This window comes from Myotis yumanensis, unplaced genomic scaffold, assembly GCF_028538775.1.
Source record: "Myotis yumanensis isolate MYYU_CA2020_CCGP unplaced genomic scaffold, mMyoYum1.0.hap1 SCAF_1, whole genome shotgun sequence".
Taxonomy (NCBI): domain Eukaryota; kingdom Metazoa; phylum Chordata; class Mammalia; order Chiroptera; family Vespertilionidae; genus Myotis; species Myotis yumanensis.
Window position 1 is genome coordinate 162,877,468 of NW_027223752.1, and position 27,705 is coordinate 162,905,172.

The following is a 27,705-nucleotide window of genomic DNA, read 5'->3' on the forward strand; positions in this document are numbered from 1 at the left end:
CATTCAGTCTTTCACCAATAAATATGTTAGTGTAGGTATTTTGTACATCTATTTCATTAGGTTGAGGAAGACTTCTTTTATTGCATGAATATTGAACTGTGTCAATTTTTGTTTCTGCATCTAGTGAAATGACCATATCCTTTCCCTACAAATGGTTTATTATACTGATTGTTTTCTGACTATTGAACCAGTCTTCCATTTCCAGAATAAACCCCACATTTTTCCATTTTTACATATTGCTGGATTCACTTGGTGAATATTTTTTAAGGATATTTATGTTTATAATTATGAAGGCTATTGCTCTGTCCTTTTATTTTCTTATGATGACTTTGGTTGTGGTTTTTGGGTAATGCTGTCTTCATAAAATGAACTAGGAAGTATCCCCAAAACTTCATTGTAGAAGAAATTCTGTAAAATATTTATTTCTTCCTTAAATATTTGGTAGAATTCACCAGTGAAACTTTCTAAGTCTGGAGTTTTCTTTGAAGAATTTTAACTACAAATTTAATTACTGTAGTTATGTATTTCTTCCTCAGTGAGCTGGTAGCTTACCATTTTTTCTTTCTCTGTGGGTTTTTCTCAAACCCTATCAGTTGAATTCAGGTGTTTCTCACCATCATGGTAACACAGATCAAGAATTTAACACCTGTGCATTAGGGGCTATAATAGCCACAGGAGGTTGTGATGTCTACCTTGCTACTCAAAGGTGGCAGGAGAAGCTAGCCTGTGAATGGCTGGAGCAACCAGGGGCATTTTCCTCCTTTGGCACCCCCTCCCATGCATATGGACTCAGGGACTTTGCTTTTGCCCTTAGCACTTTTGGCCACCCCTACACCCAATACTGCTCTCCCCACAGGACACAGTAGAATGGTGATTTGGGCTTCTGCACCCAACAGCAGTAAAGTTTGAGCTCCTCCTAGAGTGAGCTGCTTATACCTACATGCCCGGGCTTTCCTAATTTTTCCAATGGAAGTTCAGGATCCCAGGAACCACTTCAATCCCAGCAAATTGGATGGCTGGTCACCTTCATTCCTATCCCACTGACCTGGCCTCCTTCACTGAGCTTTGTTCTAAAGCAGCTGAAGCAGGAACTGAGGGGAAGGGGCCTTAGGGACCTGCAGGGAAAAGTGAGGCTTCTCAACATGAATCAATGCTGCCTGTTCCTCTCAATAAACAAACTCTCCAGGGCCCTCCAGGGGATAGTACTGAACTTTGCCTGCCTGTCTGAGAAAGTGCACCAAAGTTTAAAAAAAAAAAATGTGCCAACATGTACATTATCATTAATCCTCAGAATTTGAAAAGCTCAATATGTACTATTTTAAGTCCTATTGGTCATCATCAGCAATGTGCTTACCATTAAAAGATTTCTAGCGAAATAAAGATTGTGAGTGGGTGGCCTGCTCTTGTAACACACACAACCAGCTCACTCTAGGAGGAGCTCAGACTTTACTGCTGTTGGGTGCAGAGGCCCAAATCACCATTCTACGTTGCCCTGTGGGGACAGCACTGGAGATCCTGTGACCCAGTAGTCATAGGCATTTTACTCTTTAGCTAGGGTCGAGGTGAACCAGGAAGGAATGGAAGGCAGGGTTGTGTGCACAGATGAAGAGAGCTGAAAGAAAGCTTAGAATAGATACAGGGGGCTCCTCTCTCAACTTTTGATGGAGATAATTGGTTGGGATAAAGTAAAAGAATTGTAGAGTTGCTTACCTTGACTGTCAGAGTCACTGGTGCTCCAGAATATTGTTATGAGATGTTTAGAGGGCCTCCAGAGGTATCCACCAATGTTCAGACTAAATAGTGTTGATTAAGGTAAAGAATTAATAGGGGCTAATGGTAAAGCCCTAATCCTCTGAGGAAAAAAAGTGTTCTTCAGAAAAGTGCTTAAGAATTGTTACATGACAACACTATGGAGAAAACAGATAATCCACATGAGGGTAAAAGGCTGTCCTTCCACCTCTCTTTCAGAGACAGGGGAAGGGGAGGGAGAGGCAAGAGAGGAGAGAGAGAGGGAGGGAGGGAGAGAGAGAGAGAGAGAGAGAAGAGAAAAGAGAGAGAAAGAGGAGGGGGAGGGAGGGAGGGAGGGGAAACATTGGTTTCCTACAGCATGCACCTCATCTGGGGACCTAACCCACAACCTAGGTATGTGCCCTGACAGGGAATAGAACCTGCGACATTTCAGTGTACAGGATGATGCTGCAACAAACTGAGCCACAATGACCAAGGCGAGTATTCCCTCTCGAAGTGAATCTTTCCCCTCAGCATATAAACATACTCAGAAATCTCATTAACAAACATGTAACAAAACAAAAAAAACAATAACAACAGCAAAATAATATAAACTCCAAAAAAATCTTAATTATAACCTTCCTCTATATTAATATCTTTGAATTCACAACCAAAATTCTGTAGGGAATAACATCAAGTCTGAACTTCTGCATCCTAGTTTCTAACTTTCCATTCACCCCTAAATCTACTGCAATTGATCTTGCATTAATAGAATTACATCAAAACAGCTCATACAAAAGTCACCGACGAACTTTCACTTGACCCATTTTATCCTCCTTTAATTTTTCAGTTGGGTGTCCAGGTCACTCTATAAAAATTGGAATACCTTTGGCTTCAATTTCAGAAAACTCAAGTAAAAAGGGAGTAATCAATAAGGGAATTTTATTATCTCACATAATCTAGCCACACTCCTTAATAAGATGCCGGATATATGGCATCTGCATGGTAATAAATCACTGGTTCATAAATCAAGGACACTGTTGCTTTTCACTTTTAATTTTACCATGGTTGGGCATGTCGCACATCAAGGTTGTGTGTGTGTGTTACTACAAGAGCAAAACTGTACATGCCAACATCCATTCAGAGGATGTTTCTCCCTGTACATCTTTCTCAGACTGTGGAATCTCAGGGGGAAGGCAAAGGTGGGTGGGTGGGAAGAGATTAACCAAAGAACTTGTATGCATATATGCATAACCCATGGATACAGACAACAGTGTAGTGAAGGCCTGGGGTGGGGGGACAGGGGCGGGCTAGAAGATGTCAATGGGAAAAAATGAGGGACATATGTAATACTTTCAACAATAAATATTTTTTTTAAAGTCTAAAATTTTTTCCCAGAAATCTTTTCATGGCCCCTAATACTATAGAGTGCATACTCACCTATACATGGTTCAAAGACAAGGGAGAAAAGATACCCATTTTCTTAAGGGATCCTAAATAGAGAAAGTTCTATTTGTCCATAGGACCCATGCCTACCTATAACCAGTTTCACTGGGAAACAGACCATCATGTGGACCCAGAATAATCAGCATTTACCTGGTTCCTGTAGAAAAGGGATGTCAGAGTTCTGCCAGCCAGGAGGGAGTTAGTGTTTTTTGGGTGGGTAACCAATGATGCCATCTGTATACTTTTTACGGGATTTTCTGCTTCCAGTAAAATTGTTTAGGCCTCCCATCTTCTGCTTATCCCTTAAATATTCATATTGGTAGAGCTGTTCAGGGCCCTTCTCCAGTCATTTTCTTCTTCCCAATTTGTCACTCACACCTTTGGGTCTGTCTACCAACTGTATACCTTGACATAGAAACCTATTTTTCTGCAAGAGATAACTTACCTGTGTTTGAACTGCTATCTGCTTGAATAGACAAGACAGCAAACCTAATTACCCCTCTGCAAACACACATGCGTGCGAGCGGGGGTTGGGGGGGGGGGAACGAACACACACACGCACGCACACATGCACACTCTCATATGCAGACATACTCACAGGCATACATACTCACACAAACATGCACACAATGACACAGATACAGACATGGACTCGTTCCAAATCTTTACTTTTTTGTTTTTGTAGCAACTGCTGAATTTATTCAGCATAACCACAGAAGCATTGTCTTCATGCTGTCACACACAGACACAAACACAGACACAGCACAATGTCCATATTTAGCCCAAGTGTTTTCCTTCTGAGGCTCACTTATACGTCTTCATATGCCACAGCCCATCATTTAAATAATGGATATTTTCAATGCCAATCCCTTTGTTCACTTTCTCGATATCTTCCGCAGACATCTTCATAACGCCAACACACAGGGCATGCTGTTTTCCTTCTGCCATGATTGCAACAACAGTATCCGCTGCAGCAGGGTAAAGCTTGGCTCCAGGCGAGGTTAAGCCTGGACACATGATATTTGCGCCACTGAGCACAAATTTGATGGCTCCTTTATCAACTTGCTGTCGTGGCAGGATAAATGGGTATTTGTGTAGTAGCCTTAGAGTTGGATAAAAAGGCCCTTCTCTCTGTCGAAAAAACAGTAACTCTCCGTTTACTGTAAGGATTTCTATATGCTCGTGGCACCGCACTATTTTAACCGGATCTTTCTTAGGCATGATTTGATTAAGCCATGGTTCAATGCCTGGAAACTGTTCTATCAACTGGTTCTTAATACCCTTAATAACTGACGTTTTCAACTGGATGCAGTTGGACACGTTTTCTTTTTCATCAAATTTCTTGAACATGATCCAAGGTGGCGGGGGCGACAGTAGGGAAAGGCCCGAGAGAGGAAAGAACTGAATTCGCGAGGGTCGGCAGAGGCGCTTACCGGAGGAAGGCCGGCAGAGACGGTCGGGGCTGCTGTCGTGAACCGGAAGGGAACGTGCTTTACAGCTCACCGTAGACCCTACTTTACGGCTCGCCGTAAAATCTACTTCCTTTCCTCCGAACGCCGTGGCGCTCTCTACGGCCGCTTGGGTCTGTGGATTCTCCAAAGCGTTTGGTAACCGGGCGGGGCTTGAGAGGGCAGATGAGTTAGAGCGATATTTCTTGTTTCGGGACCTGTGCTTTGTTTAAATTATTGGGAATCCGAATCATCACCCAGTTACCCCAGCCACAAACCGGGGTCACCTCCCCGCTGACACGCCTCTCCTCTGACGTCACCGCTAGGGGTCGAGACTTGTCTGCGTTCCGCTTCCGCGTATCTCACAATCTTGCCTCGCCTGTCGCGCTGTCTCACATTGTTGCGCTCAAGTCCGTATAATTGCAGAGAGTTCCTGCCTGTCGCCGCTGAATGCAACCCTGTCCCCTCCGAGCTCTCACCACCTGCACCCAGAGAGGAGGGTTTGTGGCCAGAGAGGATGCAAATGCTGGTGGATTCCAATCGTTTTAAGCATATCCAAACTCATCCCATGGCCCAGTACACGGCCTGTCTCGGCGAGTGGTCCTGGTGCTCCTGAGAAGAATGTGCAGCTTTGTGTGGGTTCAGCGCTCGGTGCACGCCTGTATTGCCCCGTTGGTGGAGGAAGTTGTTCAGGTGTTCTCTCTCCTTACTGATTTGCCGTCTACTTGTTATTATCAGTTACTGATCAGCATATTGAAATGATGATTATGGTCCTATTTCTCCTTCAAGTTAGCTCTGTCAGCTTTGGATTCATGTCTTTTGAAGCTCCATTTATTAGGTCCGTACCCGCTTAATATGAATTGGTTTTTATCTATATAGATTTTACTCGTCATCCGAAGAAGTGAGAGGTCCATGAGAGCAGGAATTGTGTATTTTATCTCTGTGTTCTTCCACCTAGCACAAGATCTGTTTCATACTGTATACTGTGTACACACTGAGTGCCTGATACATGAATGAAAGAATACTTCCTCTTCCCCGGGATCCGACCCCTTCTTTCCCTGACAGTGCTGTGTGAAAAGAATAAAGGCAGATCCTTGCTATCTGGACACTTCTCCTCCCCAGTAAACATGCTTAACCTGGGAAGTGTGCTGCAGCAGGAATTAGAACAGGTGCTGGATATATAGTGGAAAGATAACATACATGTCCCCATTCTGGAGAGCTTACAGCACATGAGGGTGTCATGTGTAATCGCCCCATTCTCAAGGCAAAAATCTGTATTAGTCTAGGTTCTCTATTTGTATATGTGTGTGTGTGTGTGTGTGTGTGTATCAATTATAAGAAATTGGCTCCCACAATTATGGAGGCTGAGAAGTCCCAATATTAACACTCAAGATGGAGATTCAAGAGAGCCAATGGTGTCAGTGTGAGTCCAAAAGCCTGAGAACTAGGAGAGCTAATGGTGTAAATCAGGGGTCCTCAAACTTTTTAAACAGGGGGCCAGTTCACTGTCCCTCAGACCGTTGGAGGGCCGGACTATAGTTTAAAAAAAAAAACAACTATGAACAAACTCCTATGCACACTGCACATATCTTATTTTGAAGTAAAAAAAAAAAAACAAGACGGGAACAAATACAATATTTGTATTTGCATGTGGCCCGCGGGCTGTAGTTTGAGGACCCCTGGTGTAAATTCTAGGCTGAGTCCAGGTCAGAAAAAGACCAATATTCCCCTTCAAAAGCCATCAGGCAGAAGGAATATCTTCTTACTCAGAAAAGTCAGCTAATTTGTTGTATTCAGGCCTTCAAGTGGTTGGCTGATACCTGTCCACATTAGAGAGGGCAGTCTGCTTTACCGGTTAATATGTTAATCTCATCCAGAAACATCCAAAATAATGTTTGACCAAATATCCGGACCAGCTATGTTGACACATAAAAATAACCATCACAAAGGTACCCACACCATCTTAACTGAAGCAGCATAGAGTGGGGTGTTTATGTGTGCTGACCCTAGAACCTAGGAAAGACTCCTGCTCCATTACATGGAATCCTGAGAGTTACTGAACTTGTCTGTGTTTCAGTGTATTCATCATGAATGTGTGATTAACTAGAATACCCATCTCCTGGGGATGAGGGTGAGAATTGCTTGAATTAATATTCAGAACAATTGGGTTTTAATTATTTCACATAGCTGTTATTAAATTAACATAACGGTTTCATGAATATTTTAAAAATCTCTTCACACGGGAGAAAGTAAAACTGGCTTTAGATTTGAGCTTTCCTATTTATGGCTGAGTTTCTGATCTGCCTCCCTGAGACTTCACTCCAGTCAATTTGAACCTGTGAAGAGTCACACATTTCCAGATACATCTCTGATTATTTTACAAGCAGCTGACCTTGCTTGTTATGTATGAGTTTTTTGTGCTTAACTCTTATGGGGTGATTCTTTTTCTTTTGTTCTTAGGGGTTGCCCCATTGTTCTTATGTATGAAGTTAGTACTGTGTAAGCAGCTTAAACAAAATGTCATAGAAATCCAAAGGATGAAAAGTCATTACTGGCTAGAATTAACCAGGGTGACCTATCCGTAGATAACTAATCGTTTAATCCAGGAATAATCTGATTTGGAACTGGCTATTAGAGAAATGCCCAAGGGATTTGTTTAATGAAGCTATTTTAGAGAAAGGACTCTAAAAGTGTAGTCAGTGAAAAATCTTTTTGAAGCCAATAATCCTTTTTATCTGAAATCATACTCAATTCTGTACAATGTAACTTCTCCAGAGTAAACTTTTTCTTGGCCCACAAGCATCTGTTTGCTGTCTATCATAAAGAGGACACTAAGCTCTAGTTTCTGTATTTAAATTCTTCAGTTGAAAAATGAAAAAAACTTGTTTAGTTTTCCTAAAACTCACCTTCTCTAAAATGGGGCCTGGTTCTTAAAATGTAGAGAAGAACCTAAGTCTTTGAGACTGGTATACATTAACATGAAAAAATGTGATACATAAATGTTGCTTAAATTAATATGTTAAAACATTCACCAAAACCGGTTTGGCTCAGTGGATAGAGCGTCGGCCTGCGGACTGAAAGGTCCCGGGTTCGATTCCGGTCAAGGGCATGTACCTGGGTTGCGGGCACATCCCCCGTGGGAGATGTGCAGGAGGCAGCTGGTCGATGTTTCTCTCCCATCGATGTTTCTAACTATCTATCTCTCTCCCTTCCTCTCTGTAGAGAATCAATAAAATATATTAAAAAAAAAAAAAACAACAAAAAAAAACATTGAAGTACAGTACCAAATTATCCTGGTTAGATAACTTAAAATTAATTCAAACTTAATTAACTAGATATATTTTTAAAAGTAGGAAAGTTAAGGCACCAAACTCAGTGTTTCAAGCCAGGGTGTACCACTTCCTAAGTTTTATTAGTCTCCCTTAGTATTACTTTATTTCTTCATGAAATCTGAATAAAACTGTATATACTTCACAATGTGTATGCAGTGGTTATGAGAGGAAAAAATACAGTATACAAAGGACTTAGCAGTAGGAAGCAGTACATTTAAAAGTGTTTCATTTATTTATTTATTTGCAGTCACCCTTTGTGCAGTAGTTATAAGGTCTAAGATTATACTGTGTAAAAATTTTACAGAAAATTACCGTAGCTTTGGATAATTTACTAGTCAAATGGTCAAGAGATGCCAGAATTCAATTTTACGTCTGTAATCTCGAGAGAGTATGTACTTGAGATATAGTGTTTATGTTGCAAAGTTAAAATGAGGAAACTGATGGAGGAAATTTCTCAGGTTCCTCAAATCTCCAAAATTTGAAGTGGTACTCACTCACCTGGGTTGTATTAATAGTTTCAAACGTTTCCCCTTAAAATACAGCTTTGTTTGCATTTTGAGAAATGGCCATTAGAGGGCAGGAGAACTAAACTAAAATCCACATGTGTGGTTCCCAAGCTTGAAGTACTACACTATATATTAGAAGGATTATTTTCAACTAATAAATAACTATTTTTAATCATACAATTATTTTTCCTCAATTGTATTTCCTAAATAAATAAATTCATCTCTACCGTCACAAAATATTTCCCAAGCTTAAGTGAAGCACATTCTAAATATAGGTATTAGTTTACAATTTGCCAATTTTCTCTGTATCCATCTATAAATAATCAATAAAATAATTATTTTTTTAAATGATGTCTATAAAAACACATTAGCCCTACATTTTTAACTTCTCAAATATAAAACTATTTTCACATTGCTTCAATTTATGAGCTATTTTTGGAAATTCGAAAAATTATTTGTATATTGTAAAAATAGCCTCACAATATTCAAAATGTTTTTATGTCTTCTACCTCTTTGCTCAGTTCTTTAGGTAACTCTGCTAAGTTTCTCATCTACTCCAAAAATCCAAAATTTGAAGCAGGATTCACATACCTGGGTTGCATTAATAGTTTCAAATGTTTCCCCTAATACAGCTTTGTCTGCATTTTGAGAAATGACCATTAGAGGGCAGGAGAACCAAATTGAAATCTACATGTGGTTCCCAACCTTGAAGTACTACACTATATATTACTAAGCATACTAAGCATATAGATGGATAGTTAGAATGGGGTGTGTGTGTGTGCACATGCCCTTGTGTGGGAATAGCCAGAAGAATCAGCCCCACATGGGAAAAGTGGGCAGGGGGCCCCAGGATCTTAGGTATCCTCTTCCCATATGGACACCCACCTCGCTCTGGACCAATTTCTACCTTTCCTGGCCTCAGTTTCATGATTATCTCACGAGGATTGGACAGGGAACCGCGTGAGCCCAGCTCAACGTGGATCCGGCCTCTGGGTGAGGGTGGTGGGGCACACTCAGGGGCGCATGGCTTCCCTCCACATGTGGACTCCAGCAGAACAGCCAGCCTCATGTCCATTGCGGGGCACACACAAGGTCTTGGACAGTGTGTGCATGAGATGCCTCCTCATGGCATGCACAATGTACCAATGGTTCCCAGCCCAGCCTGTACCACTGGACCTCAGCCACCACTGCTCTGAGACCCCACAACCTCTGGAACCATTGCATTACCCTACTCCAGCCAGTTGGGCCAGAGACCTGGGGACATGAGCATTGTGGAACAGCCCCTGTCCCACTGTCCTTGTCCCCAGACACTACATGAGGGGCCAGTTCTGTTCATGGCTAGGACAGGAGCCCTAGAGGAGGCAGTAGACACTCCAGGCAAGGAGGAATTTAGGCTGCCTTCCCCCTCTTCCTTTATGCCCCTCCCTGTTTCCTCTGGCAGGAGCCCAGGACATGAGCTCCTGCCTGTCCCTGGCTGGTGTAATGGGGAAGGTGGGACTCCTGGGAGGAGGTGGCCCCACAATGAGAGCAGAGTTAAGTGTTTAGAGTAATTATTGCTATTAGAGAACCCCATGTGATCGGTGAGTCCACCCCATTTTGGAGATGAGCAGTGGGTACCAGAGCTCAAGGTCCTCCAGCTGTAAGTGACCAAGGCCAGTTGAACTGAGGCTCTGCAAAGTCAGGATATGAGCTTGCTTGTCCCAGGGCTGTAACACTACCCCAGGTCAATGTGACCCCAAAGGCTGTGCTGTTAACAGAAGCCCAAGGAGGTGGCCCCTGAGCCCAGCCTTGGAGGTGAGTCCATCATAGATGAGGAGCACTGCAGGTAGGGAGCTGTGAGGCAGGCCAGGGCTTGCAGAGTCCCCAGGTGAGAAAGCTCTAGGGGAGGCTGGAGTGGGGGCAAGGAGTGCACACTGGGAGGGTGAAAGAACCAAGCCACACAGGGCTCTGAATGTAGGCAAGGAGTCCTTGGGGGGGTGGGGTGCGGGGAAGGTTGTAAGAAACAATCCAGGTAGTCTATCGGCATCCTAGAACTGGAGAGAGCTGAGTGTAGCATGTTATCTACCCCCACCAAAGCATAGATCCCCAGGAGCTCTCCAGGGAAGAGAAGAGACCTGCCTCAGTGTCCTCATGTACAGTGGAGGGCTGTGGTAGTCGTCTGCCTCCCAGCTGGTCAACAGCTGGCTTGACCTCTCCCAGAGACACTCAGAGCCTTGGGTATCTTCTACTCTCTGGGGTCTAAAAGACAAATTACTTTTGCTAAGGAATGCTGGCATGGGTCCCTCCCCACCACCTATCATTGTCCTCTGTGAACTTCCCTTGTGTCTTCTTGGGTGTGGCCATTGCCACCTGTGCCCAAGGGCACCCTGGGACACCCACTTTCCCAGTGGGGCTGGCTGTACAGTCAGACACAAGGGCTCCAAAGGAGAACGCAGGACCAGTGGCAACTCCCACTCCAAGTCCTGTGACCATTACAGATACAGTTCTGCCTCACAGAGGGTACTTGCTGGTGTGCTCAGTGAGCACTCAGCTGGCTCCTCCAGCTCTGAACTGAAGGAGATCAACATGAGCTTTTTCCTAGCGTTCTCTGATGGCCAAGAAAAGAAGGTGAGTGCCTTCCCCCTTCTCCCTGTCAGCACTGCCACAGCACCTCCCTTCTGAGCCCCATGTTCCCCAATCTGCACCCATGAACAAGTCAAGAAGTCCCAGTTTCTAGAATTTCCGGAAGCTGCACCCTGGCATGGGGTTCCCTGAAGAGTCTGGAACTTCTGCTGACCTTACCATCTCCCACTGTTCTGGGAGTCAACCTCCACTTAGTCCTTCCAAATCTGCAACATTGGTTCAACCTCCAGCAGCGTCTCGTCAGCTTCCACTGTGCCCTTGACTGCCACACAGCCACATACATGGTGCCTCCGTGGTCTGCAACCACAGCTCCTTGCAGTTGATTCACATCCAGCAGGTGGGTGGCACTGCTTCATCCCTGTCAGCTCAGAGAATGCAGCAGCAACATGGACAAGAGCACCCTCGTGATATCCATGGGTGGGGTGGTCCCCTCACTTGGACTTCTCTGGGTGTAGACCTCTCCTGAGCAGTGATTTCAACAAGTAGCCAGTCTGGCCCTTCCAGACAGCATATCTAGTTCTGAACCTGACTCTTCCTCTGAAATGTGCTGCTCCCATTCCAGCCTGGGACCGCTCTAATTCTGGAATCTGGAGCAGATTCTAGCTCTAGAAGTGGCGATGCAACTGTTGCTGGATTTGGCACAGGAGGCCAAAGTGGCCTCTAACTCTGGAGCTGGTGTTAGAGCTCTTGCTGGTGGTTCTCCTTCTGGTGGTGGCGCTGGAGCTGTTTCTAGTTCAAGAGCTGGCTGTGAAGCTAGTGCAGGAGGTGGTGCTGGCACAGGCTCTAACTTTGTAACTGACACTAGAGCTAGTCCTGCAACTGGCCCTTCCTCAAGCCTTATGGTGGTTCTAGCTCTGTATCTGGCCCTGGTTCTAACACTGCAATTGGTTTGGGACCTGACTAGGCCGAGATGAGCCTGTGTACAGTGGGGGACTCTGGTGGCCATCTGCCTCCTCCCAGGGATGCCACAATACCTAGAAATCCCAGAGCTTGTTACTTTTCAAAATAGCCATTCAGGAGGGGTATATACTCAGGTCTGAGTGAGGGAACCGAGGGGACACCGCACCTGCCCAGCTCACCAGAATGCTCTTGTGCATGTTGCGGTTGTCCACATCCAGGCTGACAAAGTGGCTCAGGTGTGGTGGAAGCTGAAGACAAAGAGGGGCTGCTGGGAGTTGACCTATGTTTGGATGACCTGGGGATAACAGGGATGTTGGCTCCCAGAGCTGTGAGGACAGCAAAAGCCACAGATGCCAGACTCTTTCAGGAATGCCAGGCCTACTTCTGGGAAGGGAGGGGCTGAGAAGGGTAATATATATCAGGAAAGTGGGGCAAGGTGAGAACTTCATGTCCTGGCCAATGGGAACCCCAGGAAGGCTTGCTTGTTCTTTTCCCCATAAGATTGAAAGAGCTGACTCAGTGAATGCTGAGCACTTCAGCACATCCATGTTGCTAAGACAGGAGACATGTTTGAACTGGTCTGAGGACGAGGAATGGAAGCTGTGCTGGCCCTTGTGGCTGGATAGTAAGATGGTCCATGTGCACCAGTGGCCATGAGGGAAGTGTACGGTACAGAGGGCAGTGTCCTGAGCTGGGCAGGATGCTATGCTCATTGCCAGTGCTCCTTGGAAAGTGTCAGCTAATCTGGTTCCCAAAGAGCAGAAGACACCCAGGGCCGTATGTGAACAAGGGGACGCCAAGCCAGCCCATTGAAGATTAGGCATTGAGGCTATAGCAGGAGAGTTTCAAGGTGAATCTGGACTCCTGGGGTGACTTGGGCTGGCAGATTGAGCAGAAGATGCCCACCTGGTCTGGGGCACTGTACTCTGTATGTGTCCTAGTGCCCTGACTAGCCTGTCCCTGGGGGATGTGGCCCTCCTTATGCTGGCCAACACAAGGGACCAATTAGAAGGTGTCCTCCACACTCCGGGGCATTATTTGCTTCATGAGAGGGAGGCTGCATGGTATAGAACAGGCTGGCGTTGTCAGGGGACTTCAGTTCTGGAGGGGCAGAGGCAGAGGAAAGGTTAGCTGTGCTTAGGAGGTGCCAATAGGTCAAGGATAAGGAATTGCATAGAAACAGAAAGACATAAGTGGTGGTGGTGGTGGAGGTGAGGGACCTCCCTGAGGGACACTTCCTGATGCCTGTGTTTCCCACTCTGCACCCACAAAAGAAGCCAAGTTCCCACAGCTCCTGAGCAGAACTCCAGGGGCCCCCCAGGCCAAACTCAGGTCCAAAGTGCCTGGCAGAGTCTGGCATCTGCATGAATGTGTACAGAATTACTGTTGGGTATGGTAAAAGCATTCTAGACATAGAGTGTTGATTATTGCACAGGATATTAATGCCACTGAGTTATACAAATTTAAAAGTAATTAAAAGCTAAAATTTCACTGTATCTAGATTTTAAAACAGAAAATCTAGTAAACCATGTAGTATATGAATTGGAAAAAGGAAATTCTTTTAAAAATTTATCATCACAAGGAAGAGAAGGGCAACTCTGGTGCTGGCGCGGGCCCTGGCTGGAGCTCAGGAGCCAATATTGACAGAGCTGCCAGGGTGCCTCCCTCATGGGAGCCTGTGTGAAAGCTGATGCTAGACATGCAGTTGGCTTTGACTGTGGAACTAGCATGGGATCTGGTGCCAGCGCTGGTGCTGGAGCAGGCTCCATCTTAGGCAGTGCTGCTACAGCTGGCCCTAGAGGTGGCTCTAGTTCTGTGGCTGACTATAATTCTGGCACTGGTACCAGAAATGATGAGAGGATGAATTATGGATATTGCTTTAGGTCCAGATATAGAACAGGAACTGGCTGTAACTCTCAATCTGGCCCTAGGTCTAGCTGTATAGTGAGTGCCAGAGCTAGCTCTAACTAACTCCATGGGTGTGCCAGAGGTGGCCATAACTTTGGAGCCTCCATTTACTGGCTGTGGGTTAGATGTTGTCCCCCCTGGTGTGCTGTGAGCTCTAAGGGCAGGGAGGGTGTCTGGACTTCACATATATCTTCTAGTTGCTTGCACACTACAGGGAGCAGTACACAGGGGCTGAGTGCATCAGTAAATGAACCAATCAACCCAAGACTTGTGTCTCAGGTCTCGCCTCTGTAAAATGAAAGCAACCACCTCATAGGATTGTTGGGAGGATTACACTGATTCAGTGCATATGTAAGTGCCTACTAGGTACTATGGGAGGAAACACACTGGAGCAGGGCTTAAAGAGGAAATGTGGGTCACAGTCAAGCCATCCCAGCTCTTTTGGGAGCAGCTACCAGGATCGGGGTCATATATATGTCTTTGTCTAGCAGCTCAGGACCAACCTGGGTGGGACTGGAGAGTATGTGGGCAGGGCCCTTGATCTGAGCACCCGTGATATTGGTGATCCCATCTGGCCATTCCCTTAACTGCCCTCAGGTTTGTCATATTTAAAATGGGCATTTGGCCCTCACTGGTTTGGCTTAATGGATAGAGTGTCGGCCTGTGGACAGAGGGTCCCAGGTTCAATTCTGATGAAGGGAACATGCCTGATTGCAAGCTCAATCCCCAGTAGGGGGTGTGCAGGAGGCAGCCAATCAATGATGATCTCTTATCATTGATGTTTCTATCTCTCTCCCTCTCCTTTCCTCTCTGAAATAAATAAAAATATTTTTAAATAAATAAATAAATAATAAAGTAGTCATTCGAGGAAACCATTCCTAGGTTCCTCCATGAAGTTTTTCTTGATCCTATAAGACAAAGAAATCCCTGTGATCTATCTTCCCACTGATAACCCCAGAAGCTGGGGTTTGAGCTTAACAGGGGAACTGGGCAATGTCTTCCGGGAGACTGACTGGGATCCTTCTGGTCATTGTACACACGTGGCCCAGATCCCTGGGTAACCCCCATTGGCCACAAAGACTCTGGCATTGGTGGCACACTAGTAAAGTCATGTTTCCAGGTGCTAAAAAAGCCAGCTTGACATGGGTGGGGCAGAACAGTGAGGGCCACCCCTGTGAGCAGTCAGCACCAGTGAGAGACCTTTGCAAATTAGTAGCTTCCTTTCTTCACTCTTTCTTCCTGATCTTTTCCCCACCTACATTGTATTCCATCTCAGAGATGGCCATCGCTCATATAACCTAGAGACAATGAAGAAAATTGGGTTGTTTTCAATCTTTTCTTTTATGAAGAAGGCTGTGATGGGTGACCATGTACATATGTCAAGTGTGGACATGTTTCCATGGGATAAATTCCCTGAACCTGGGACTATTGAATTAGAAGTAAATACATTTGTAAGTTTGATCAATGTGATCAAACTGCCTTCATTGGAAGGCAACTGGCATTTTCATCACTGATGATAAAAGTTCCTATTTCTGCACAGTTTCATAGTATATTTTCAATCTTCTAGATTGGGTAATTTTGTCAAATAACTGAGACTGAGCATATTTCATGTGTATAAGAGTACTCATTTTTGTGAAGTGTTTGATGATGTATTTTGTCCACTTTTATTGTGTGGCTGCTCTTTTCTCATCAGTTTCTAATATCTATTTATTGAGGACATTAGGTCCTTTGTCTGAGATATGAGTTGCAAATATTTGTTCCTGGCTTATCATTTCTTTCTTTTTAAGGTCTGATGTCTTTTTCCCTGGTATAGTGTTAAAATGTCAATTCTTCCAATTTGATTTATAGATTCAATACAATCCCTAAAAAGTGTCTCAGCAGATATCTTTGTAGAAATTGATAAGCTAATTTCAAAATTGATATAGAAATACAAAGGGCCAAGAGTAATCAGAACAATCTTAAACAATGTTAGAGGATACACAATTCCAGCTACTCAGATCACTTTTCCTTAAGCTACAGTGATCAAGGTAGTAAGGTAGTATGTGAGGATAGACATGGAAAACAACAGTATAGATTCCCACAAACATTTGTGAATCTCACCAGCATCAGGACAGAAGCCAAACATGATGGAGTCTATTCTGAGGATGGTTTAACATACCAAAAAACTCTACATTATCAGAATAAAGGGAAAAACAAAATCATCATTTCAACTTTTGCAAAAAAAAGCATGTGACAAGATTCAACAACTTTTCATGAGAAAAACACTCAATAAGCCCTAGCCAGGGTGGCTCAGTAGATAGAGCGTTGGCCTGCAGACTGAAGGGTCCTTGTTTCAATTCCAGTCAAGGGCAATTACCTCAGTTGCAGGTTCAATCCCAGACCCTGGTTGGAGAGCATGCAGGAGGCAACCAATGGATATATCTCTGTCTCTCTCACATCAATGTTTGGTCTTGCCCTTTCTCTTCCACTCTCTCTAAAAATCAATGCAAAAATATCATCAGGTGAGGATTAACAAAAAAACAAACAAAAATATTCAATAAACTAGGAATAAAAGGGAACTTACTCAACATAATAAAGGCCTTTTATGACAAGCCCACATCTAATAGCATACTCAGTGGTGAAAAATTGAAAGCTTTTGCTGTCAGGTCAGGAACAGGAAAGGATACTCACTCCCCCAATTTCTACTGAAAGAGTAAGGGCTAGGCCCTCCATCTTGCCCCAGGGTAAGGGCTACGCCCTCCATCTTGCCCCAGGGTAAGTGCTATACCCTCCATCTTACCTTGGCCATGTGCTTGGCAAGGAGCTTCTTCCCGGAAGTCTAAGCCTCTGCTAGCCACACCCAGGAACAAGACACCGACTTGCGCCTGGCCAATCGGCAAGGCCCACAGCCCTTTCTCCTCCCCTTACTCCAACCCCCTATAAAACCCCTCTCCACACAGAGTTCTCTCTCTCTCTGCTTCCTGCTGCTGTGTCAGTGAGGTGGGGGAGCCGAGCTAGCTCGAATACAGACTCTTATGTTTTTGCATCGGACATGGCTGGCTCCCTGATGTGGTTTCTTGGGGATCCTGAAATCTGGGCATAACATTTGGGGGCTCGTCCAGGATCCCCAAAACCATTGAGGGACCCCCCCAATCCGTAGAGTCTGACTGGCCACAGTAAGTATCTGTGTGTTGTGTATTCTGTTCTGTGTGCTAAGGGACTTGTCCTGTATCTGGAGGAAAGGCTTCTAGATGGTACTCACAGTCAAAACTTGGACTGGCTAAGGGTTCGAATCTGGCCTATCTTTTAAAAAAAGGTAGGAGAGCATGGATGGAACTGGAGAGCATTATGCTAAGTGAAACAAGCCAGTCAATGAAGGAAAAATACCACATGATCTCACTCTTTCATGGATAATTAAGACCATTACAAACTTTTGAACAATAATAAATACAGTGGCAGAGCTGCCTCAAACTGATTGTCGTACTGCAGTGGGAAGGCCAGGGAGGGTTGGGGGACAGGAGGGAAGGGAGTAAGAGATCAACTGAAGGGCTTGTATGCACCCATATAACCATAACTAATGGACATAAGACACTGGGGGGTAAGGGAGGGCAGGGGCTTGTCAAGGGTGGGGGGGGGAAAAGGACACTTATGTAATACCCTTTGTAATACTTTAAGCGAAAAATAAAAAAAATAAAAATAAAAAAATAAAAAAGGTAGGAGAGAAGCATTCCTAGGAAGTTTTCTACTGCCTCTGTTCAGGGACTTGTTCTGTATCTGTCCTGTGTGAGCTCACTTCTGAAATTCCGTAGTGCCCGAAGCAGTCTAGGTGGACGGACGCACTGCTGAAGGACCACGGGCCAGGGAGAGTTGGAAGACGTTCCACTCCCCAGGAGGGATGCGTATACCCTTCACGAGGGATGTGTATTCCCCTCACAGATTTGAGACGAGGCGGGTCGCTCCCGCCAGTTTGGCATAAGGCCATCGTCTAGTTGCTTCCATGGAGTTGGAAGGCTGTTCTTTGGGGCCCTCTGTTTGTCTGTTTCTGTGTTTTTCTGTTTTCTGTGGACTTACTGGATGGATGTTATGGGACGGACTCAGACTGCTCCTTTGGGTATTGTGATTGATCATTTCAAGGAGATTGGGGGAGGCTGTAGAGCTCCCTCAGGAGTTGGGAAGTTGTTATTGTTTAAACTCTGAGTGAATGTCTGGTGATAGTGTGTGAGTGTGGAGGGAGGGGGCCTGTCCTCTCCCCTCCTTTGTGTGGCTCCACGACTTCGGTCGGGTGGGCGTCTGAGTGAGGATCTGTGAAAACAGGTCACCCCTTCCTCAAGTAAATGCATCTGGGATTTCTGTGCACGTGTAGAGAGAAAAGCTGGCTTAAAACTAATGCACGCACTGTCCGATTTTGGATAGAGTTTTGAGCTAGAGTCTCTTTGCAGATGTGCAGGATGGAGCCCAAGACTAATCATTTACACCCCCCCACATCCAAAAAAAAGATCAGTATGTTTTTCTCCTTATATAATTCCTCTGAAATATTGGCAATGCTAAATAAGTCATGGCAATACATTTCTTTGCATAGATTCAATAAGACTGGTTCCTAATAATGGTTTTATTAACGGAAAACTTTGACTGGAGTATCATGTTTTAAAGAGCCCTGTTTGAGCTCTAAAGACAAAGCCAGTAAAAATGCCACGAAGAAAACCTGGTATCCTGCTTGGGAGCCCTGAAGATGGCTGGCGCTGGAGCGTCAGGCCCATGCCCTACCATCACTGGTGGTTGGAAAGAGTAGAAGGGGAGCAGTAAAGATGCCTCTGCATCCCTGCGGAACCCCCACACACTCTGGGCCGCAACGGGTAGGAGGGCTACTGAGATGGGCCTTAAAGCCTGGAGCGTGGGCTCAGGTGGAGTTAATACAGGTGAGGGATTCACCTAACTCAGCAGATACTGCAGGCGGGCCTGATGGCAGCTGGATGGCTTGGCTTCCTGGCCCTATGGGGCACATTAAGATTCAACCATGAGATTCCAGCAAAGGTAGTCAGTTACCATTCTTGTTGTGTTTATGCAAACATCAGGCCACATTGAATACAGTAGATAAATTAATCTTAATTTGGCTTTTTGATAGCCATGGAGGAATTTTAAGAAGAAAAATCCTATTTCAATAGAGGTTGTTAAAGCTAAAATGGTTTTTTTTCTCTTCCACCAGACCATTTGTTAAGCATATAGGGATAGTTCAATTGATAGTTCTGTATGCCCAGTACGGGCCTCTAACAACGGTGAAATAGAAATGCAGTCCATCTCATGATTGAGCCAGAAGTTCCAAGACAAAGGGGGGAATGAAAGGGTAAGGGCTAGGCCCTCCATCTTGCCCCAGGGTAAGGGCTACGCCCTCCATCTTGCCCCAGGGTAAGTGCTATACCCTCCATCTTACCTTGGCCATGTGCTTGGCAAGGAGCTTCTTCCCGGAAGTCTAAGCCTCTGCTAGCCACACCCAGGAACAAGACACCGACTTGCGCCTGGCCAATCGGCAAGGCCCACAGCCCTTTCTCCTCCCCTTACTCCAACCCCCTATAAAACCCCTCTCCACACAGAGTTCTCTCTCTCTGCTTCCTGCTGCTGTGTCAGTGAGGTGGGGAAGCCGAGCTAGCTCGAATACAGACTCTTATGTTTTTGCATCGGACATGGCTGGCTCCCTGGTGTGGTTTCTTGGGGATCCTGAAATCTGGGCATAACACTACTTAGCATAGTATTGACAGTTCTAGCCAAAGAAACTGGGTTATATATAACAATAAAAGTGTAATATGCTAATTAGACTGAACAGCTGAACGACCGTCTGGACGTCATTCTGGACATCCTTCCAGACGAAGCCACAGTGGTGGGGGCTGAGGCAGAGGTGGTTAGGGATGATCAGGCAGGCAGACTGGTTAGGGGTGATCAGGCAGGCAGGCAGAGTGGTTAGGGGCAATCAGGCAGGCAGGCAGGTGAGTGGTTGGGAGCCAGCAGTCCTGGATTGTGAGGGTGCAGGCTGGGCTGAGGGACACCCTGCCCTGCCCCTCTCCCCCCCAGTGCACAAATTTCATGCACTGGGCCTCTAGTATATAAATATCTATATAAAGTATTCAAATTGTATCTCAGAAGATTTATATAGGCAAAAATCACAAAGGTATTGATTACATCCCAAGGTTTGGAATGAGGAACCTAGTTTGCAAAAGAGCAGTTTCCAGAAGCAGACTTAAGCATGTTAATTATAGTTTTGGGTCTCCTCTGGATCACTGAGTCAGCGGAAACACATTATCTGGAGCCATCAGGTCTTGGGACCACTGAGTTAACAGGAACATATTATCTAGAGCCATCAAGGCAATTTAGAGTAATTGTGCTGTCCTGGTCTTAGGACCAATGAGTCAACCAGAATGCATTATCTAGAGCCCTTGGGTCTTGAGACCACTGAGTTAACAGGAACACATTATCTAGAGCCTTTGAGGCAATTTAGAGTAATTGCTCATGGCCCAAGGACAGAAAAGCTGCATGGCAGCCTAGAACTATTGCAAAGCCTTCTATAGTTCTGGGCCCAGCTCAAAACTAGCAGCTTTTCAGTTCAATGGGTAAATGGGCTAGAGCCGTGGTCGGCAAACTGTGGCTTGCGAGCCACATGCGGCTCTTTGGCCCCTTCAGTGTGGCTCTTCCACAAAATACCACATGCGGGCGCGCATGTACAGTGCGATTGAAACTTTGTGGCCCATGCGCAGAAGTCGGTATTTTGTGGAAGAGCCACGCTGAAGGGGCCAAAGAGCCGCATGTGTCTCGCGAGCCATGATTTGTCAAGCTGCAGTTTGCCGACCACTGGGCTAGAGTCACATACTAAAATGAGAAATATGTTGCCTCCAAAATTGAGAGGCCACTAGGGTTGTGCCTTTTCTGGTGGGAGGAGGGGCTGGGTGGAGCATCTTGGAGGGATATCTCGACTTGCCCTAGACCACCAACCCTTAGACATGTTCAAGGTCATCCCTATTGTTCAACCTTGATGTGCTTTCCTGTCTGAGAAAAAGGGGTTTGTGCCTGGAAGAGGGAGCGGGCAGGCAGTCAGGCCATTTCCCCCATCTGTCCCGGATAGCAGACCCACTGTTCTGCTCAGAAGCTAGATTATGGGGCAAGAAGGACAGGAGCATGGATGGGGCCAAGACCAGGGCAATGGCCCCACAATGAATAGTCTGTGTGGACTGTAATGGGTAGCCTTATAAATAAGCTTGGAAGAATTATGTAGGCATTTCTTCAGGATACATTTCTAGGCTCAGCACTGCTAGGTAAAGATTGTACCTTGGTACCTGTGGAACTTTATGCTCCCTCCCAGAGATGAGTGTCCTTTCACAATTCTCTCCAGGGGATCTGGTGGGGCCTCTGCTTCCTCACATTGTCCCCAAAGTTGGTTATCAACCGACATAAACCCTGCTAGAGATGGTGTTGTAATGTAGCCCGCAAATCACACAAGGACACCTCAAGAAGTCGAATTAAGGAGTCATATTTATTGCAAATCCGGGACTAAGAGGGGGCATTTCGCTCTCCCAAATCTCGCAGGCCCACCACCAGATTTATATAGGCAAAAATCACAAAGGTATCGATTACATCCCAGGGTTTGGAATGAGGAACCTAGTTTGCAAAAAAGCAGTTTACAGAAGCAGACTTAAGCATGTTAATTATAGTTTTGGGTCTCCTCTGGATCACTGAGTCAGCGGAAACACATTATCTGGAGCCATCAGGTCTTGGGACCACTGAGTTAACAGGAACACATTATCTAGAGCCATCGAGGCAATTTAGAGTAATTGTGTTGTCCTGGTCTTGGGACCAATGAGTCAACCAGAATGCATTATCTAGAGCCCTCGGGTCTCGGGACCACTGAGTTGACAGGAACACATTATCTGGAGCCCTCAGGTCTTGGGATAATTGTGCTGTCCTGGTTCCCAGGTACAGAGGAATGTGCTTTCTAAAAACAGTATGACCACAGCCAATGGGATATTCACATTACAATCAATAGGGTATTCAATCGAATGGGATTATTTGTATAATTCAGAAAATCAAAATAACTTTTCTATTGTTAATCAAAGCAAGTAAGTACAGAAGCCAAACAGCAGGGTTAAACTATAGTTTCTACCTGAGATGATTGCTACCATACTTCAGTGGTGACATGCTAGCAGTGTATGCCCTCAGCAGGGAGGTGGCCATTCTGGCACATAGGCCATGTGCCCTGCTTCCCGTTTGCACAGCATGTTTCATTTCTGGATCCCTTTAAAACTGTTTTTTCAGAGATTTTGGTACCATCAGTGTGTTCAACCTTTCTCTGTCCTCGGGTTCTGAGGAATGCTGTTTTAGTTTCCATTTGTCTTTCCACTGGTATGTTTTCCTTGTTTCAGATGGTCACCAAAGAGCCAGCTGTTTCTTTATGGCTCCTGGCTCCTGGTGACACTTAGAACAGCGGCCCCACTTCCACCCCGCCCCAGATTCTGAACATACCTACTATAAGGGCTTCAGTCTTCACATATAATCTTTTTTTCATCTGGGATTTCTCTTTTAAATAAAAAGTGCTATTTTAAATTTTAAGAAAAGCAAAAATGAGTCCTTCTTAAAATATGTGGGCATACATAAGAAGCCACATAGTATGATTCCATTTATATGAATAATCCAGACTAGGTAAAGAAACAGACAAAACAGGTTAGCTGTTGCTGGGGGCTAAGGGGAGGCAGTGACCACTGGGTGTGCGCTTTCCTCTTGGGGAGATGAAAACAGTCTGCAATTAGACGGTGGGGCTGGCTGCACAGCGTAGGGAAATGCTTAATGCCTCCAAATTGCAGTTTAAAATGATTTAAAGGTTGCATCATACTGAATTTAAATTTTAACAAATGTTTTTTTTAAATTTAAATATAAAAGGAAAACTGAAAAAAAAAAAGTGCTACCACCAGAGGGGAGAGGAGGCCAACTCTGGTGCTGGGTGTAGCTCAGGTGCTGGCGCGGAGGGAGGCTCCAGGTGCAGCTCCTGTTCCACACGCGGGAAAATAAGGCCACTCTGAGCGTCTCCTGGAGTGGCCTCTAGCTCTGGAATTGCTGTTAGAATCGGTCATACACTTGGCTCTGGCTCTGGACCTGCTGCTGGAGGTGGCATCAAATCTAATGACAGTAGTGCCTCCAGCTGTATGCGGGCTTGGGCCCCGTAGTTATACAGCTGGATCTGGCTCTGGAGATGCTACAGGAACTGATGCTGGAGCCAGAGCCACTCTGGAGATGGTGCTGGAGCTGCAAGAGGAGGAGAGGTCACCCAAATGCCTCTCCAAAGGCAGAACATGTCCCTACACCAACCTCTGGCTGCTCTCCCTGAGTAGCCCCAACACCAACCCTTCCCCTTATGCTCACAATCATCCACCCTAGGGCTCCGGCTCAGCGGGCTCCAGCCTAGAAAGGTGTCACATTGAACATCCTGTTTCCTCTACCTGCTGTGATGTCCAGTGGCACTGGCTGATGCCCCAACTGGAATGGAAGCAAGGGAGGGTAGGGATTTTAGTCTGCTCCATCCATTGAGCTATGCCAAGTGTCTAGAAAGGGGCCTGCACACAGTAGGCACTTAATAGATCTACTGTTAATAGAATGAACCTTCTCAGATATCTGAGTGTACCTGAGGCCCCTCAGCAATCCTCTAAGAGTCTTTGCTCTGGCTACACCCAGGACAGGGGACCACCCAGATAGAATGTGACACCCAGATAGAAAGCAGTTTACAAATGGGAAGCAGCTTTTCCCAGGCCACAGAATAAGTAAGGCTTGAGGCAGAGAGCTTCTTGGGGAAGAGAAAATCATAAATAAAACCATAGCCCTCAGCAGCCCTTCCCACAGGGCCAGGCACAGGGTCAGCACTCTCCATGGCTTATCCCACTTAGTCCTGACAATAGCCCTCTGAGTTTGGTCCTCATAGCACCCCAGTTTTCACACAAGCAAACTGAGGCTCAGAGAGGTGAAGTGACATTCTCAAGACACCCAGCTGGGAGGTGGCAGAGTAACCCCTGTGCTGTAGTGGGGGAGAAGCACCCACCTTTTCCACAGCAGGGGTGACCTGTTGGGTGCTGGAGAAGTTTCAGTAGATAGACAGGGAGGCGGGACACAGTAGTCTGCTCTGGAGGGCAGACACCGGGTACTTTACCAGCTTCTGCAGTGTGTCTGCCTGCATGGTCCCCACCCTGCAAGTCTCATCCAGTTCAGGGACGACTTATTTTCACGCTGGAGTGGGACAAAAGAGGGGCGACGGGTCAAACAATATAAACAGTACCAAATGCAAAAATACTTGTGGCCATATTGTGACGTGAAAGCAGTATATAAAGAATTTTCTGATATTCCCACAAATAAAAACTAATTTTTTTTTCTTCACAGTAACTGAATAAATCAATGAGAGGATCTCACAGCCCTCTTCCCGCCTCTGAGCAGCTCACATCATCATGAAGATGGAGGCTAAGAATTAAAGGTACCAGGTGGGTCAGAGGCAGGGCCACGCCCAGCATGACTGACCCCTTCCCTGCCCCAGTTACTCCATTGAGCCCAGTGGGCACAGCCCGCCCCCTGGTGGTCAGCCCCAGCACTGCAGCCGCAGGCCGGGAACAACAAAACACACTATTGGTTGGAGTCATCCAGGCACTGGGGTCGCAGGCCCTGGGCGGAGGGGAGGAGAGTGGGGCGGGGGAGATGAGTGAGACCTGGAATACTCCATGCCCTTGAATTCCGTCTATTGTGGTCGTGGGGTGCCCAGTTCCATTGCTCAGCCAGGGCAATGACTCCGCCCAGTTCCACCTGAGGACCTGAGGCTCCAGCAAGAGTGCTCCTGCCCCTGGTCCCCGGAGGAGCGGCCCAGTGCCTTGCCCTGACCTACCTTCGTCCCAGGCGCCCAGAGTGGTGCACAGAGCGCCCTAGACCGGGTCCTCTCAGGGCTGCCCTGGGGGGAGGGGGGGCTCTGCCGACCCTGGGACCCTGGGGACCCCTGCGCATCCGTCCGCCTTTGCGCCTGGGACCTGCCAGGATCTCAATTCGTAGCGCGCGCACCCCGCTTCCCAACGTCCAACTTTCTCCCGAGATGTGGGCGTGTCCACTGGCCAGGACGGTGCGGTCCGCAATCCGGACACCTCGGAGCCACCGGCCAATCGCGGCCCCCGCGTCAGGCGCCGCCCCCCCAGCCGAGATGCCCACTAACCCGCCACCTCGGAGCCACCCGCCAATCTGGAGTCCGCCGCGGTGGCTCACCTCCAGAGCAGCACCGCCGCCACAGAAGCCGCTCCGAAGGATGGAGAAGATCCCTGTTCTGGGCCTGGGCACCTGGAAGGTGAGGCGGCTTCTGGGTCCTGGAGAGGCGGCGCCTTTCCTCACCGCGGTTCGCTCTGCTGTGGAGGGGCCACCCGCAGGGACAACCTGGTGGCCACCTCCCTGGACGCCCCGGAGAGGAGAAACCCGCGGGGACACCTGCAGCCCCCAGCCAGCTAGTCCCTGTAACTCCCCGGGAGGCTTCCTGCGTCTGAAAGATGGGATTTGTAGATGGCAGATTGTCTGGAAATGGGGGTTGTCTCTGATATTGCATATTGAAGCCAAATCACAATTATTCAGAACTAATGTTTGGGGAAGCAAGCCCAGAAGAAAAGATCGTCGGGCTTGCGTACAGACAGAAAGAGTGGCAGTCACCTAACTAGATCAGAGGCCACTGTTCCTGGAAAGTTATCTGAATCAATAAGATGAAGGAATTCTGCCCTTGTCAACTTGGCTTTAAATAGGAACTTTGTAACTTCAGGTCCCCTGTGTAAACCTGATAGCGGAAGCACTTTGAACTTGGGAACTTTCTCTACTTTGGATTTCTGACCTGTCGGTGCTTTGAGACTTGGCACTAACTAACTTTCAATTTTTCTTTTCTTTTTTTAAAAAAAATGTAGTCTTTGATTATATATATATATATTCCTGTAAGAAGTCACCTAGGAAATTAGAGTAGGAATTAGAATGATCAACCCACCACTCATCTAAATATTATTTGAATTATTTCTTCTATCCACTTAACAACTCTTAGAGGCCAGGATGTGGTTTCACTGGTGGTTCTCAGCTTCTAGCCAAGGCCATGCATTTGTCACTGTTCAATAAGCACTCTATGGATTTAACTGTCTTGATTTTCTTGTCTTGACTTTAATTCTTGTATGCACTATGTCTTCTGTACTCAGCCGGATGTAGGAGTCCACACATTCTCGTACCCAGGGTAAGGAAAAGCTGTGAAAACTGTTGGACTTCGGTGGTATAGAATTGGATTAATCCTAATCACCTTTCCTTGATCCATACAAAGTCTTCATTTTATTTATTTTTAATCTTGTAAGATTACAAATCTGCCATTGAAATCTGTTGCCCAAGAAGTGCTGCATAACAGCCAACCACGAAAGCTGAGTGGCTTACAAGCACCTAGTTTATTACTGCTGCAGGTACTCAGCCGGGCAACTCCTTGGATCTTGTTCATTCTGCAGGCGGCTCCAGGGGAAGTGACAGAGGCAGTGAAAGTGGCCATAGATGTGGGATATCGACACTTTGACTGCGCCTACCTGTACCGCAATGAGAGTGAGATCGGAGCCGGGATCCAGAGCAAGATCCAGGAGGGCGTGGTTCGGCGGGAGGACCTGTTCATCGTCAGTAAGGTAGGACTTGGCCTGCAGGTAGAGCATGTGCAGGCCGCTCAGGGCTTGGGTGTTGAGACAGCTGACATAGCACGGGGATGGTTTTCTGGGCTCCCATAGAGCTGCTGACTTCATTCATATTTGAACCAGATCTGATAAGGGCTTCTGCAGCTTTGTGCACGTGCTGGGAGTGGTGCAGGTGAAGGGGTCGGGGACAGTGTGACAAGCGGAAGGGACAACTAGAGCAAAGGCAGGAGGCATGGGACAGTGTGGTGGTGGTGGGGGGTGCATGGGGACCCTTGAGAAGCTTGGTGTTCCTGGACTGAGCAATGTTGGCAGCGGAGACAAGGAGCGGTGATGCTGGAGCCGTGGACGAGCCTGATCACAGAAGACCTGATCGCCATTTAAGGAGTTCTCTTCTCACCAAGGAGCACCGCTGAAGGTTTTACCTTCTGTTGAGCCAGAGTTGTTCTGTGTAGAGGAGACTGTGAAGGTGAAAGCAGAGTCCTTTAAACATGAGACAGAAGGCACGAGACCTTAACAGCAGTGTCGGTGGGAGGGGTGACAGCCTGCCTTGGGACAGCACTAGACAGATGGCAAGGAAATGGCTGGGAAGGACAGTCAGGAGGTGGGCCCTGTAAGAAATGCTGGCGGCAGACCAAGAGAGTGGAGAATTAAAGAATTCCTTTGCTTTTGACTTTGAAGAAGAATATTAAGGCCATCAGGCCAGGAGCAGAGAGTTCACATGGCAGCTGTCCTTCCCGAGGCTGGCTCAGGAACCCGGCTCCATCGTGGAAGAGCAGACAGTGGGTCTCACAATCTCCCGAGTGATTGCCGCATCTAAATTTCCGCAATTGTGCCATAACCGGTTTGGCTCAGTGGATAGAGCGTCGGCCTGCGGACTGAAGGGTCCCAGGTTCGATTCCAGTCAAGGACATGTACCTTGGTTGTGGGCACATCCCCAGTAGGGAGTGTGCAGGAGGCAGCTGATCAATGTTTCTAACTCTCTATCCCTCTCCCTTCCTCTTTGTAAAAAATCAATAAAGTAAATTTAAAAAATAAATAAATTTTCGTAATTGCAAGCTTCAGTGCTATTCCTATAGTAGATTTGCTTGTCTGTGTTACCTGGATACAATGCTCTAACTCATCCGTGCTGTAAAAGGAGAGGCTCAGGGGA

General features: G+C 46.4%; 2 protein-coding genes across 5 annotated transcripts in view; one reads left to right on the top strand and one right to left on the bottom strand.

Moving 5' to 3' along the window:
- Positions 1-3,826: 3,826 nt before the first annotated feature.
- Positions 3,827-4,639, bottom strand: LOC138992487 (malignant T-cell-amplified sequence 1). The gene has a single exon (XM_070391326.1). The coding sequence runs from the start codon at positions 4,522-4,524 to the stop codon at positions 3,979-3,981; it is 546 nt and encodes a 181-aa protein (XP_070247427.1). The 5' UTR covers positions 4,525-4,639; the 3' UTR covers positions 3,827-3,978.
- Positions 4,640-4,709: 70 nt separating this feature from the next.
- Positions 4,710-27,705, top strand: part of AKR1E2 (aldo-keto reductase family 1 member E2) — a 35,206-nt gene continuing 12,210 nt past the window's right edge. For 2 of the 4 annotated variants that reach the window (XM_070391287.1, XM_070391313.1), the window contains exons 1-4: positions 4,725-4,781; positions 24,271-24,361; positions 24,965-25,210; positions 26,382-26,549. In XM_070391287.1, coding sequence (XP_070247388.1) covers positions 24,965-25,210; positions 26,382-26,549 — 414 coding nt within the window. In that variant the 5' untranslated portion in view covers positions 4,725-4,781; positions 24,271-24,361. Of the gene's footprint in view, positions 4,782-24,270; positions 24,369-24,964; positions 25,211-26,381; positions 26,550-27,705 lie in introns of all 4 variants that reach the window. The other 2 variants (XM_070391295.1, XM_070391304.1) reach the window with 2 other exon arrangements.